General features: G+C 42.3%; 1 protein-coding gene across 1 annotated transcript; it reads left to right on the top strand.

The window, feature by feature from the left end:
* Positions 1-186: 186 nt before the first annotated feature.
* Positions 187-2,649, top strand: fgf20b (fibroblast growth factor 20b). Its single transcript, XM_034884334.1, has 3 exons — positions 187-999; positions 1,265-1,368; positions 1,521-2,649. The coding sequence occupies exons 1-3, from the start codon at positions 696-698 to the stop codon at positions 1,764-1,766; spliced, it is 654 nt and encodes a 217-aa protein (XP_034740225.1). The 5' UTR covers positions 187-695; the 3' UTR covers positions 1,767-2,649.
* Positions 2,650-13,734: the final 11,085 nt, after the last annotated feature.

A 13,734-nucleotide genomic window follows, 5' to 3' on the forward strand; every position in this document is an offset into this window, starting at 1 on the left:
CGCGAGAAATGCCGTGGGTATTTCAAGTCGCTCTGGGATTACAGGGCGTCAAATTCACGAGAGTGAAGGAAATGTTGAAATCTTACACAGAAACAGACACTGAGTAATGTATCATGTAACGTGGGTGGATTTAAAGTTTCTAGATTTAATTAGATTAGTAAGTGATGTAAATGCAGTTCACCACAGCCCTCCATCAACTCCCCCCGTGTCTCTCTTTATTTTATGCCTCAGGAGAAGGGGAAAAAAATCCCTGCCAGGGCACGTCTGAACGGTGACAGCCCCGCCCATTACTAGTCCTGTGGTTTTGCACCTGCCTCACCACCCCTGCCACTTTGAGCGCAAACCCTCCAGGAGCTCCTTTACCTGCACTGCAGCGTTTCCTCAGCCCTTACTGAATCTTGTCCTGCTATAATGAGGCATCACTGTGAACAGGTATGCAACATGAGGGCTATCTGAGCAGCAACTGCAGCCCACCCCCAACTGATGAAGACGCAGTGGTAAAAGAAAAAGAAGAGAAAGGAGAAGTCGGTGCAGCCAGCAGCTAAGATTTGGTGAGTGGAGAGAAATCTGCACAACGGGTGCATGTGCTAAGTAACGGAGGAGGTCGACGTAAACATGCATTAAGTGACAGCGGCGACCAGGTAGTCTACTACGCAAGAGCGCTCCCCCCGGACCTCCTCACTGAACTTTACCCGATGCGCTTTGACGCGATGGCTGCTGCGGCTGCTGCTCTGGGGGAAGTTGGAGGCGTCTTGCACGGCATCGATGGTGTCGCACAGGTCGGGTCCCATTTCCTCTTGACCCCCTTTGGGGACAGTCCGACGCTTTTGGGGGAACACCTCATACCTGGGGACAGGCTGTCCCGGAGCACCACGGCGGATTTAACGCACCTCAAAGGGATTCTCAGGAGGAGACAGTTATACTGCAGAACTGGTTTCCATCTGGAAATACTTCCGGATGGCACAGTGCAAGGGACGAGGAAGGACCACAGCCGTTTTGGTAAATACCGAGATTATTATTACTTATATATTTTGGAAGCAAAGGATATAAGGGAATAGAAAGTGGCCAACAGTTATAATACAATAAAATACATAGCTATTCAAATAGCAAGAGGGACTAAGAATGATGAAAATAATGATCCTATATAATTCTGTGCCAATGGGCTGCTGCCAGATTTGATTATTATTAGAATTAGAGATTCTTTGATAATATTCTTTCATCTTTCTCAAAGTCTGTACTGAACAACTGTGTTATTCTTCTCCAGGTATTTTGGAATTCATAAGCCTTGCTGTTGGGTTGATAAGCATTAGAGGGGTGGACAGTGGACTTTATCTGGGGATGAACGACAAAGGAGAGCTGTATGGTTCTGTAAGTATCAGCTTCATGTTGCCCAAATCCTCATTTTTGACCACAAGTAGCTTTTTTTTCACTTATCATATTTGGAGAATATGATTTTTAGGAAGATATCATTGCTGCATCACAAATCAGGTCCTCTCTTATGCTTTACCCTCTGTTTGCAGGAGAAGCTCACAGCTGAATGTGTCTTCAGGGAGCAGTTTGAGGAGAACTGGTACAACACATACTCCTCCAACCTCTACAAGCACGGAGACAAAGGGACGCGTTACTTTGTGGCATTAAACAAAGACGGGACCCCAAGGGACGGGACTAAATCCAGGCGGCATCAGAAATTTACACACTTCTTGCCCAGGCCTGTGGACCCTGACCGTGTGCCAGAGCTGTACAGGGATATCCTGGGACACAGCTGAGACCTGGAAGCCGGGTCCAGTTCAGGAAGTTGCTAAAGCCCTGGCAGGGCAGCAGAGAAGAGGAGCGGGACGCAGGCAAAGATGTGGCCGGTGCAGGCTGGTGGACAGCGGCCCCACCTGCAGGGATAAAGGCACCAGGGCCTCTTATAGGAATGCATGGGCCATCTCTCAGCAGCCAAGAAGACGGGCTAGAATGTCTGCAAGCTCGGCATGAGGGGGTTGTTTGTTTCAGAGACCAGACGACCCTAAAAAGTACATGCCCGGGATAGGAGATGACTGGGAAACGGAGCTGAATGATCCCGGAGCATCTCATCTGGTCACATGGGGACGACAGCTGAGTCCGTGGGAATCTGTACCGTCATGAAATGGTACTTTTCATTTGGATACTGTGTCAGAGAGTTGGTTTAGAAGGACTTTGAAGGAATTCATTTTTTTCTTTTCTTACCTGTGTCTAGATCTGTTTATAAAGAGTAAAAAGTGTAACAATTTATTTATTCACTTTAGGTACATATATTTATGTTATATATTTATTTATTTGAGAATATATTTTTACAGTTAGATACATGCGACATAGAAAAACCACTAGAAAGTGTATGGATTATATAAGGACTGAGACACTGTACCATTATGTCTTTTATTTTGAAAAAAGCTCAGCAAGTGATATACTGTAGTAAGACCAAAAATACTAAACATATTGGCGACATAGGAAAAAAACACACGTCTGAAATGCATTTTATCACAATATGGAAACTGTGAATCAATTTAAAAAGAATCTTTGTAACGTTGACATCTTAATTCTAACCAAACTACTGTTACATGTGTTACAGGAGGAATCGAAAGTCAACCAAATGACAATACAATTAATAAATTGCTCAAAATGTGATGAAAATGCTTTTTTCTTGTCAGCTTGTATATGACCAGAGATGTGTGTACGTCGTTGGTTGCTCACTATGTGTCCACTTGTAACCAATGTTCCTTTAAACAGACCACATTGCTTTTATTTTTAACAGAGCAATATTTTAAAACAAGTCATCTTTATTGGTTTATTTTATTTTAATTTTATTAGGATTCACATTAGCTGATGCAGAACATCCACTACTCTTCATGGGGTCCACACAAAACATAAAACACTACAACTGCCTTTATCTTTCAGAGCTCAAACATATAAAACCCGCTTACGAGACCAAAGTTGTCTTTCTTTATGGACACCATTAGGCCGAGAGAGGAGTCGTAGACCTGATGCACGCATAAAACTTCAAAGCCTCCGTCCTGAATCCTCTGAATGCAGAGGCCATGCAACAACCCGATCAGGGCCAAATAAAATCTCACCTTTAGCTCAGTCCCAGCAACTTCAGCAGCTGTGTAAAAGTGGAGGCCAGAGCGATAAGGATTAAGTAACGTCTGATGACAGTTTGAGGATGAAAGACTTGTTAAAATGTCTTTCTAAATAAGACTAGTTATGTCTTATTCTCTTGTGTTTCTTATTTTTTTGTGTAAGATTGTTTTACTCATCACACATCACATTAGTCTATCATTAATCTTTTTTTACAACAGAAGAACAAGCCAAAAGTTGGAATTATGAGGTACAAAACAGCTGAATTACTCATTTATTTTGAGAAAAAAAACTTGCATATCGGTGCACGGTTTCCTCCACGGCTGGGGGAAGATCTGTGTTGAAGCATGAAAGCTCAGCCTCTGATCTCAGCGCGCGCGCGTGTGTGTGTGTGTGTGTGTATGATAGCAAGCCGGTGGGGGTGTCTCGATAAAGGGAGCCAACCCTGCTGCCAACTCTCTCCTGTCTGCAGCTTGATACTGTGGGACTTTCCCGTCTGCACACCTTGAACATCAACACACTTCTGTCGTCGATTAATGAAAGCATCCCGTGGTGTATTATAACCTGCGTGAATGTGGACATCCCCTGTCCAGCGGGTACGCACACGCAAGCCTATTACAACATGAAAAAAGGATTCTGGTGCTTGTTTTCTGGAAAGATGCTGTCACTGCTCGTCTTTCTTGAGCTTCACAGAAAAGTTAACAAGCGTGAATTTGATGGACGGGGCGTGCTTCATTCTTTATCCACCCCGTCTCGCAATGCTAAGGAGAATGTTGCAGCGATTGTTTGTCCATGACTTTGACCTGCAGAGACTAAAATCTCCGTGCAGGGCCCCCTTGTGCCCATGAAAAGCAGACTTTGTGCAAATCTAAGAGCGTAACCCCCTCCAACCCCTTCTAAAACGCTGGAAATCCTGACTTGTGATACCCGATGCCCGGAAGTGCTATTTGGCACTTGTTTAACCAATGTTTTTGGAGTCTACCTGGCCCTAAAACAGATGCTTTTGTTCCACCTACTCCGCCTCCTCCAGGTGGTCTGTGGCTCCTCGCTGAAAACACTTAAACCCGTCATCCGCACACACTCTGGAGGGCCGTCTCACACGCTTAATAGGTGCTCCCTGACTTTCATCACCTCCTCAGCAGTGGTCTCAAAGGGCTCTCGAGGAAACCCAATCAAGTGTGTGTATGTGTGTGTGTGTGTATGGCATGGGTCCACGGGCAGGTGTGGAAGTCAGTGATCTTCTGTGTCTATCTTCGCAGTCCAGTCAGACAGCGCAGGTGTTCCCTCAAGCCCCCAAGCTCTCACACTCTGATCTCAGGCCTGCTGTTTGTCAGCTGGGGATGTGACTTAGCAGCAGAAGGAGGCGGAGAAGGAGGGTGGAAATATAGCCGACTTTGTTGTCTGCCCCCAATTATCAGAGAGCATAATTTCTATATTTAGAAGGCCACGTTGGGGAAGACAGGGGAGGGGCCGAGAAGCTCACCTGGTGCTCTAAAGCTGTGGCCACTTCTAAGAGTGTGTTTGCGCAGGGATGGTGTCTGCAGCTTTGTGTCATTTGAATCCTGCAACTATTGATTTCAGGCTCTTTGTTGTTTGTTTATTCCTTAGTAAATTGCTGTGCGCACAAATTATGAGCTGCATGTATGTTTATAGGGATTACAGCAGAAGTGTAAGTATAGCGTTATCCTCTTGATACTTTTGGGCTTTCATCCGAGTCCAGAGAGAGAGAGAGAGAGAGAAGGAGAAAGAGAGACAGAGAGAGGGGGGCATTCTGGAAGAATCTGCAGCCATTGATCCCAAATATCCTCCATCCATCCTTCGTGTTTTGTGGCTTGAAAACAAAATCCTCTTTCACACTTGCTGCATTGCACTCCGGTTGGGTTCAATCATTTTTAGTGTCATAGCTGAGAGGATTTTGTGGTCTGGCCTCATGCAAGGGGCAATTAGAGCAGCATGTCTGATTCCCTGACACTCCACATCGCGAGCTGTCAGCTCCAATGGAAAATATGCTCCTTTGTTTGCATTTCCATGGAGACATTGGTAGAAAACAACAATGTTTAGGTGTTGTGGGGAACAGAAAGGAGAAGAAAAAGCCGGGGAACTGTCATTTCTGCAGTGTCTTTCGGTTCTAACAAGTCAGTGATCAACTCTGTGGTGCGTTTGCAGGACGTGCCAGCGACTGAGTGACATTTTGTTTAGTTAAAGGTATCCGAACACACTCCTGGAGGAGACATCTGAAGCATCCAATACAGCCGGCAGATACAGACACGGGTCGACTGGAGGTAAATGGGATATGAATGAAGTTATGTAACACACCGTGATATACACCTATCTAGATAATGGGTTGTGTTTTGTGTAAAATTCTACATGTAATCATCTTGCAGTGAAGTGTGTAACGCCACAACAATATTATTCTCTGAACGTCAAGAACATATCAGAAATTCCCAAAGTTAACTCACGAGGCAGTGGTTGAAAATAATATTTATACACAAGTAATACTTACGTACTGTACACTACTTAAGTAGTGTTTTCCTTGTGAGGCTACTTAATTCTACATTTCAGAGAGAAAATAGACATCACTCATGTTGTTCCAAGTTATTTGGAAGATTAAGATAAATTGAAATAAAAATGAAAAAGACCGTTTGATTAGAGCAGTAAGAGTGAACCAATAAAAATGTTAATTAAAGTAATTAATGAGCAGAAAGAAACTACAATGTTACTCAGGCTGCATTCACATCAAATCAGTCGTTGCTGTGGGGCGGGGGTGTCCTTTAAAACGTCCATTTTGCCTTCATTGGTTTCCTCCATGGTGCCCGCTTTGTATATCTACTCGCCAGTTACTGTACGTGATTGGCCACGGCAGCATGACATCAGGTTACATTTCTACGTTCCAGCTTAGTTTTTCCCAGCATCCCCCAGCCCCAGATTGTGTATGAATGCAGTCTTAGATCTGAGGGGAATGTAAATGTAAATGTGCTGTATTTTACATACCACATGTTCTTGTCTTAACGACTACTCAAAGCTACTTTATGTAGTACAGGAACCATTTACCATTCACACACATTCCGAGGCTGCCGCACAAGGTGACAACCGCTCATCAGATACACACTCACAGACATTCGCACTCCAATGGCGCAGCATCGGGGGCAACTCGGGGTTCAGTGTCTCGCCCAAGGACACTTTGACATGGGACTGCAGGGCCAGGGATTGAACCACCACCCAACCGCCCCTGCAGACTCCAGTTAGGTCTGGGTTTGTGGGTTTGTCACTACGTGTAACCCCTTTCAAATCACGCTTTCATTTGATCCATTGTTCATTTAAGAATATTGACAGGTGCTAATGCATCCAAAACAATCTTCTCTGTAATAATACAACAATCTTAAAGGACCCATTCTGCATAATGAGTGCTTATATTTTTGAGAAGTCAGTGGATTTTTCACTGAATGCAGGACTTGTAGCAAAGTATTTTTACATTGTTGTATTGCTACTTTTACTCAAGTAAAACACACCACTGCTTTTTTTTTCACATTTTAACATTTACATTTTTACATGTGTGCAATACTCTGCTGCTACTATTTATTAATTATTACTCTTCACAACTACAACTCCTTAATCATGTAAATGCTGTATCATAAAAATCACTTTAACTATGCATATCCACACATATCCGCACTGAATTTACCTTAATAAAGTGTTGTTGATTTCTCATTTTTAAAGTGATTTATCTTCCAAAAAGAAGGAACCCAACACATCACGAGAAAGTCTTCTCTTATAATCTGGACATTCCGCTAAGGTTTTTGCCATCTTTTCTTGCGTTTACCCCCCAGCCCCTCACATCTGCTGACCAAACCAGAGTGTGAGTCCCTCTGGAGCAGCCGTGTCACCCCTTCCTCTGGTCCATGTGTCCGCATTACAGAGTCACAAATTAGGTCTTGACATTTGGGTGCTGTAATTGCCCCCTGAAAAGCATGAGGCATCAATTAGACTCTCAGCACCATGACAGGTTATCCCTACAGGACATAATCGTCCTGCTGGACTGCCTTGCGAGGGCACGCACACACACACACACATGCACACGCACACTCACACACACACAGTTTATAGATTACTGGTTAATTTTGGTAGCCAAGTTAGGACAATCTGCCCACATGTTCTGTAAATACTTCGACATTCTCACATAAAATTCAATCATCATTTTTGAAATGATAACTGTGTGCCAATAATGTGTGTGTGGAGGCCATGAGGAGTGGTAGTAGGTCTCTAATAACAGCATAGGTGCCTTTGATTTCCTGACTCTGGTGCCGCCTGACAGTTTCTGCTCCCAGGGGGCGTGGAGATCTTTAGGGTCAGAAAAAAGGTCAATTGGTTCATTTCCATAGCGTCTACTTTAAACATTCTTGTCGGCTTTGGAAGCAATTCAATCAGCAGTGAAAACACTGGTTAGCAGCGTGGAATTACCAGCCGTTGGTAACGATGCTGCGTACTCACAAACGAGATGATGTACCCCACAGAGAAAGACAACATCAACTGTGTCAAATCATGCAGAAATGATTTTAACATATGTGTTGGACTAAGAAGGTAATTAACTCAATGGATCCAATAATTACTTTTTTGTACATAGTTTGGAACATAAAGCTCAGTAAAATGCTCAGAACATTACGTATGAGTGACGAGGACATGCACATATTATTTTGACGTTTCTTTTTCTTTGGATATTATGTAATTTTTCTAAGGACACGACAGACTTGTTTACACATTTTTACATGTTTCATAAAGTGGCTTCATAAAAGACTAATGGATCTGAAATGGTGAACAAAACAAATGGAATTGAATTGAAAAGCATGCCCATTGAGCATTTCATTTAACGGGACAATTCACCCCAAAATCCGAAATGCATATTGTTCATCTTACCCGTAGTACTTTTTATAATATAAACTGTTTTGGTGTGAGAGGCCTAGTGTTGGAGATATCAGACATCAGTTTCATGCAGGAACAATTTTCTGTGAACCAAACTACACCCCCCAACCGTATCACCGCACAAAAGGATCTGCTCATGGACGATATGTGCGTGCTCATGACAGTGAGAGATGTAAGAAGATATTCTACTAGGGTCCACATAAGATGTATTCATATGCAGTTAACATACTGCTGTACATACAAATATGGCATGACCATGTCACAATTTAGATTTGATTGATGAGAAACCAGTTTGGTAGCCCCCGTCCAGTGAAGAAATAACACAAGTCAGTCACAGCCGACAACATGTAAAAGACATGCTTCCGCTACCGTAGTTAAACTAGCACAGATTCCATGATTTACGTGAGTGTAGCTCTGCAGCCTGCCTAGATACGGAGTAGAAAATCAAAAAGACATCAAATGGAGACAAATCATATCAAATCACAAACCATGTACCCAAGAAAAAAAACGGTAAAAAGAGCAATATGCGACTAAGATTAAGTCACAACTTCAACAGCCAACAAAACAAGTATTTTTTACACTTCATTTATAAGTTTCACAGCTGCTCTAAGTGGATCCGATAATACAGTTCAGTGTCTCACATGGCTGGCACTCCCAACAATCGAAATAACACAGAGTAATGTCAATCAAATATGTTGCATTACTTTTTTACATTTCACATAATTCTCTATATTTAGGAGTATTTTGAGTCATTTGATGCAAGAAGGAATAAGAAACCTCTGTCTCTTCATCAACAGATCAACTCACTGTGTGAAGTCAGGCTTTCACTTAAATATGTTTGTCTTGATAGATCATGCCCAGTTAATTGTCTATTTTGACCATGAGAGGTGCAAACAGCCAAAGTAAAGAGTCCAGCATGTGTAATGCTCACTGCCTTTCACTGCCTGTTAAAGAGCATGATAGAGGAAGACTGTACTCTCACTGCCTACCGGTGAAAGTGGAAATGTGCTTTGTTGCCCCTCAGTCAGGCGGAAAATTGCAAACCCATTTGTCATTGTGTGCCAAGATGCAGAGGTCAGTCAATGGATTCCTTCATGACAAGCTTACGGAATCAAATGTTTTTCCACGGCCTCACCCTTTCACACCTGCACCTCCAGGTAAAATAACAAAACAAGGGAAGAAAGAGAGAAAAGAGGGCTTAGAGCGAGCGACTTAAAGACAGGGCAGAGAAAAACGATACGAGAGAAGAATTTACCGTGAAACCTTGCACATCTGTTGCCCGTTTCAGCTTATTTGAACCCAATGTACGTTTTGCTCACAGTGGCAGATGAAATGCTAGGATTTGGCCAACATCCAAGCCTGGAGAATACCACAAATTATTCCTGGCTGTGACCACAGAACAGTCTTACCGGCTCAAAAGGATGTTGTTTGTTATCCTCTGGGTCGAAACAGCAACTGCTTGATTTAAGGTAATAACAGAAACACTTGAGAAAACCTTTCCACAGCTTGTTTGACTGCTTCGTCCTGCAGAGACTCTCCGAGGCTGCAGCCGTGTTTCCCACAGATCTGATGCACGTGGAACATCAAAGACTGATGCCAAAACTGATTCAGCTTCCAAATCAGTCGCTCATTTTCGTAGTTTGACTGCGTCTTGGTGTGTGCAGAAGCTCAATAGATCATTATCAAAGACAGACAGTTGACATTGTTTTTGCTGCTTGAGAGCAGCAACGTGTGAGACAAAAATATCTTTTTTGTCACCAAATAGTTTTATGTCAAGTGCCGCTTGGTTGCGATGGGATTTTAAATATCAGATTACTGCAACAATATCATTTTCATTTGGAAGTATATGATAATTAAGGGTTTAAAACGAAACTTTTTGCAGAACAGCACCCATTGCTTGATTTTTCCTCGCCACTATCGGACTGTTGCTTTCTCTGGAGAAAACGATAGAACTGTTGGGTCCTTGTAAATTCAGGAGTGTGGTCTAGACCGACTCTATCTGTAAAATGTCTCGAGATAACTCTTGCTATAAATTGATACTGTGAATAAAATTGAATTGAATTGAATTGAAAAGTGGTGAATAATTGGACAATGAATTTCTGTTAAATTCCAGTTGTTTAAAGAAGCCATCATTCAGTAACTTCACTGAGAGATATTAATGGGACTGTCAGTACCCGGTCTGTACCGGAAATCTGATTTCTTCTACGCATGTCCAAAGCTAGACCGAATCGGGTTTCCGGTACAGATTGGGCAGCAACAAGAACCATACCATGGCCACATGAAGAGGTACGTTAACTAGACTTTGAAAGAAATAGACACAGCGACACCATAGACTTCGACGGAGACCAGTGAAGTCCATTAGAAGCTCTTTCCCGGTGATGCAGAGCATTACTGCGCAGCCTCCAACTGAGCTTGATGACGTAGATGTGACGTAAGCAACGTGTCTGAAAGTTGTAAGTCTTCTGGTAGCTGTGCAAGAGAAATCTCAAGCATTCCCAATGTAAATAGATAAAAGAATAACGTTAACCACTTTTGACATCAAGATGTTTTTTCTTCCATTGACTGTATAATTTCCCCAACCCCCCCGTGAATATAGCTTGTTACCCCTACTTCATTATTAACAATATGGGTTTTTCTTAAAATATCTTTGTTTGTGGATATATGTTACTTTATAGGAATTCACTTGCCTCGTAAAGAGGTATTTCTAAACGTTGCCGAAATATTTGTTTCCGAGACTCTATGTGGGCTTCTCCCTTGACTGTTTGCCTCCACATCACCCCCCCATCCAGAAAATGAAATGGTCTTGACACAATTGTTAGCCTATTTTTAAAAAGAACAGCTGCTACAGGGCCATAACGTGAGACACAAGGTAATGGAGCCTTTTATACATTGTTGTGTCGTGTCATGGCACATGCCAATTTTTCTTATGAAGAACATGGACTGTACACCTGTTTTTTTACTTTTTTCTTTAATTTATTTAACATGGCATTGCGTAACAGATGCTAGTGGAACAGAGGCCATCCTGGGCGTGACCTCAGGACTTCAGCTTCCTGTAGATTATAAAAGATAACATCGGTGAAACATTGGATGGAACAACCTGAACTTCTTACAAGGTCATAATTACTCTTTGTATCATCATATTTATAAACCATGCCAATTTAATAATAAAGAAGCTGTAAGAGCTATTTTTATGTCCTATCAGACCAAGTGAGGCGGTAGCAGCGGAGTCAGAGTGTATTTAATAAGAGTGTGTTTATTGCTAATGGGTTAGTGTGATATTTTTTCAAGTTATCCTTAAATTACACAGCCAAAAATAATTTCCCTATTCCATTCCAGAAGTGTGTCTAGTGATCATTAACACTATATCTCCTTGGACAAGATTGCTGCACAGATAGAGTTTAAATAGGGCTTTGCTATAAAGTACAATAATCTGAAGCTCTTACATAGTTACATTGTGTAAATCACAGGGCTAAACGTGAACATGCCCCTGCGAGTTACGGGGCACAAGTGATCCAAGAGTGCTGCTTGAGTCCCAGTTGTTTTGTAGAAAAGAAAAGAAGTCTGAGCCAACCAGAGAACCACTTCAGAGAAATCAATGGGAATCAATGGAGCTGTAATCTGTGATGCTCCAAACTCTACATTCAATCAATAACTACATTACTGATGCATAAAGTATGTATGTGATGTAAAAGGTGGATGAAAGTGGATTCAGCAAGTTTACACAGCTGGCATGATGATTGGAACCTCAGATTACATTCAAAGTGGACTTTTTATCAAATGAAACGAGGAGATATGATTGACTTTTCAGTGCGTTGGGTCACTGGTGTGGCTCCTTTCACTGTGATCTTTGGAAGTGCAGAGGCGCAAAATGTTGTGGGGAACTTCAAACAGGCGTTGCAGCAGATCTCAGATCCTCCTCCACAGTAATAACCTTGAGTGCTTCTGGAAGAAGGAAATCCCCTGGCCAGGAAAGACACATCGCTCCACTACAGAGGCAACGAGGCGGGCGGTTTAACACAGCCAGGCCACAGATTCCATGACAACACACAAGACTGGACAGAAAAAACAAGGTTTATAGTAATAGAGTCCAGTTTCAGACACAAACATCCACACACTACTAATCATATTTGGGTTCAACAAACTGAGGTGGTGCCACTATTGGTTATCATTTTTTTTTATCATTTAGATTTTTAGCAAATCTTTTTCATGGGACAAATGAAACTGACCCACAGGCTGAATGGAAGAAGTGGACGTAGCCGCCGTGACACATTGGTTCGTGGACTTTTGTTTGTCAGTGGACGGTTTGAAAAGCTTTCGCCACCTTGGTTTTTTTGGAGTCCGATTTTCTGATTTTCAACTGGCTTCATTCGGCGGACTTTTTGCGTGCACACGATGCAGTGACAAAGAGCAGGTGGAAAATAACCTCACTTGGCCTAATATGACATAAAAATACCCCTTGCAGCTTCTTTATTATTAACTAAAAGAGTAATTATGACCTTGTCAGCAGTTCAGCAGCTAACCCCAGCACTATCTATTCAGCTTGGTTGTTGAGGTACAACCGAACGTTGAACATGGCATTTTTAAGCAAGCACAATGTTGCAATTAACTTTCATGAACTGAAAACCAACTGTGAGAGCGTTAAAGTTCTGCACCCAAAGACAAGACTATTTAAGTGCACACAGTGACATGGATATGCATTGCTAAGCTTCTATTCTGATTGACAGGTTGCTTTAGACGTGGTGGAGACTTGTCAATCACTAGGAAGCTCCACCCTCAAGCATACCCTGCTTTTGGTCAATTTTAAAATAAACGGGACCATAATTTATCACAAAATCCATCCCAACCAGCTGCTTGCGATGCTGATTTCTCTAATTTGATCACAGATTAAGAGGTTATCAGTCGCACCTTAAAACCACATTTATTTTGCTCTAAGCCTGCATTTACCCAGCTATCAAAGGCAACGAAAAAACATCCAGAGCAAGAAGCTGCAGCATGTGACACGCTGCGAGTTAAGCAAGACTGGAAGAAGAGTCACCCTTCAAAGAAAACTTTCAAAAACAGTTTTTAATTTTTAATACAGTGAAACAAACAGTTAAAACATACCATGTTCCTTAAGATCAGTTGAGAAACCTTCACGTTCCAGTACCTGGTACACTGAGAGTACATAGATTTTGCAGTTGTTGGACATAGGGAGGGTTTAATGAAGCTTTGGCCTTCTCTTCCTCCTGCTCAGAAGGCATGCATACCTCTCCACGTCCCAGTAACTAATCATCACACAGATCTGACCAAGAATCGAGTAGCTGAACACACAGGAAATATCGTATTCAAGCTTTCTAGAGTTTCACCTGTGCTTCCTAAGTTCAGTTCCCATGCCTCACCCATGAAGATGTCAGTGTTGTGTGCTTCAGTGGGCAGAAATTACACTTCAAAGCCTCAGGACTCTGCAGAATAATTTGGGGAGTAGTTCAAATGTTCCAGTGTTTGAGCGGAGGGCCATTTATATTCCCACTATGGTTTTTTCTGGGCTTCTGTCTGGTTGGCTTTGCGCCTTCACCAACCCAGGTGTGTTTTTATTGGATTCAAACTTATCAGTGAGGTGATCTGAAGCCTGTTGCCAACTAGGTAGGTCAAGTCTCTGTGTTATGAAACCAGAAACATTTGTTGGGACAAAGAAAGACAGGGCATGATTTGATAGTGAAATAAAGAGAGAAGTGGATT

The sequence above is a fragment of the Etheostoma cragini genome, chromosome 10, assembly GCF_013103735.1.
Source record: "Etheostoma cragini isolate CJK2018 chromosome 10, CSU_Ecrag_1.0, whole genome shotgun sequence".
Lineage (NCBI taxonomy): Eukaryota > Metazoa > Chordata > Actinopteri > Perciformes > Percidae > Etheostoma > Etheostoma cragini.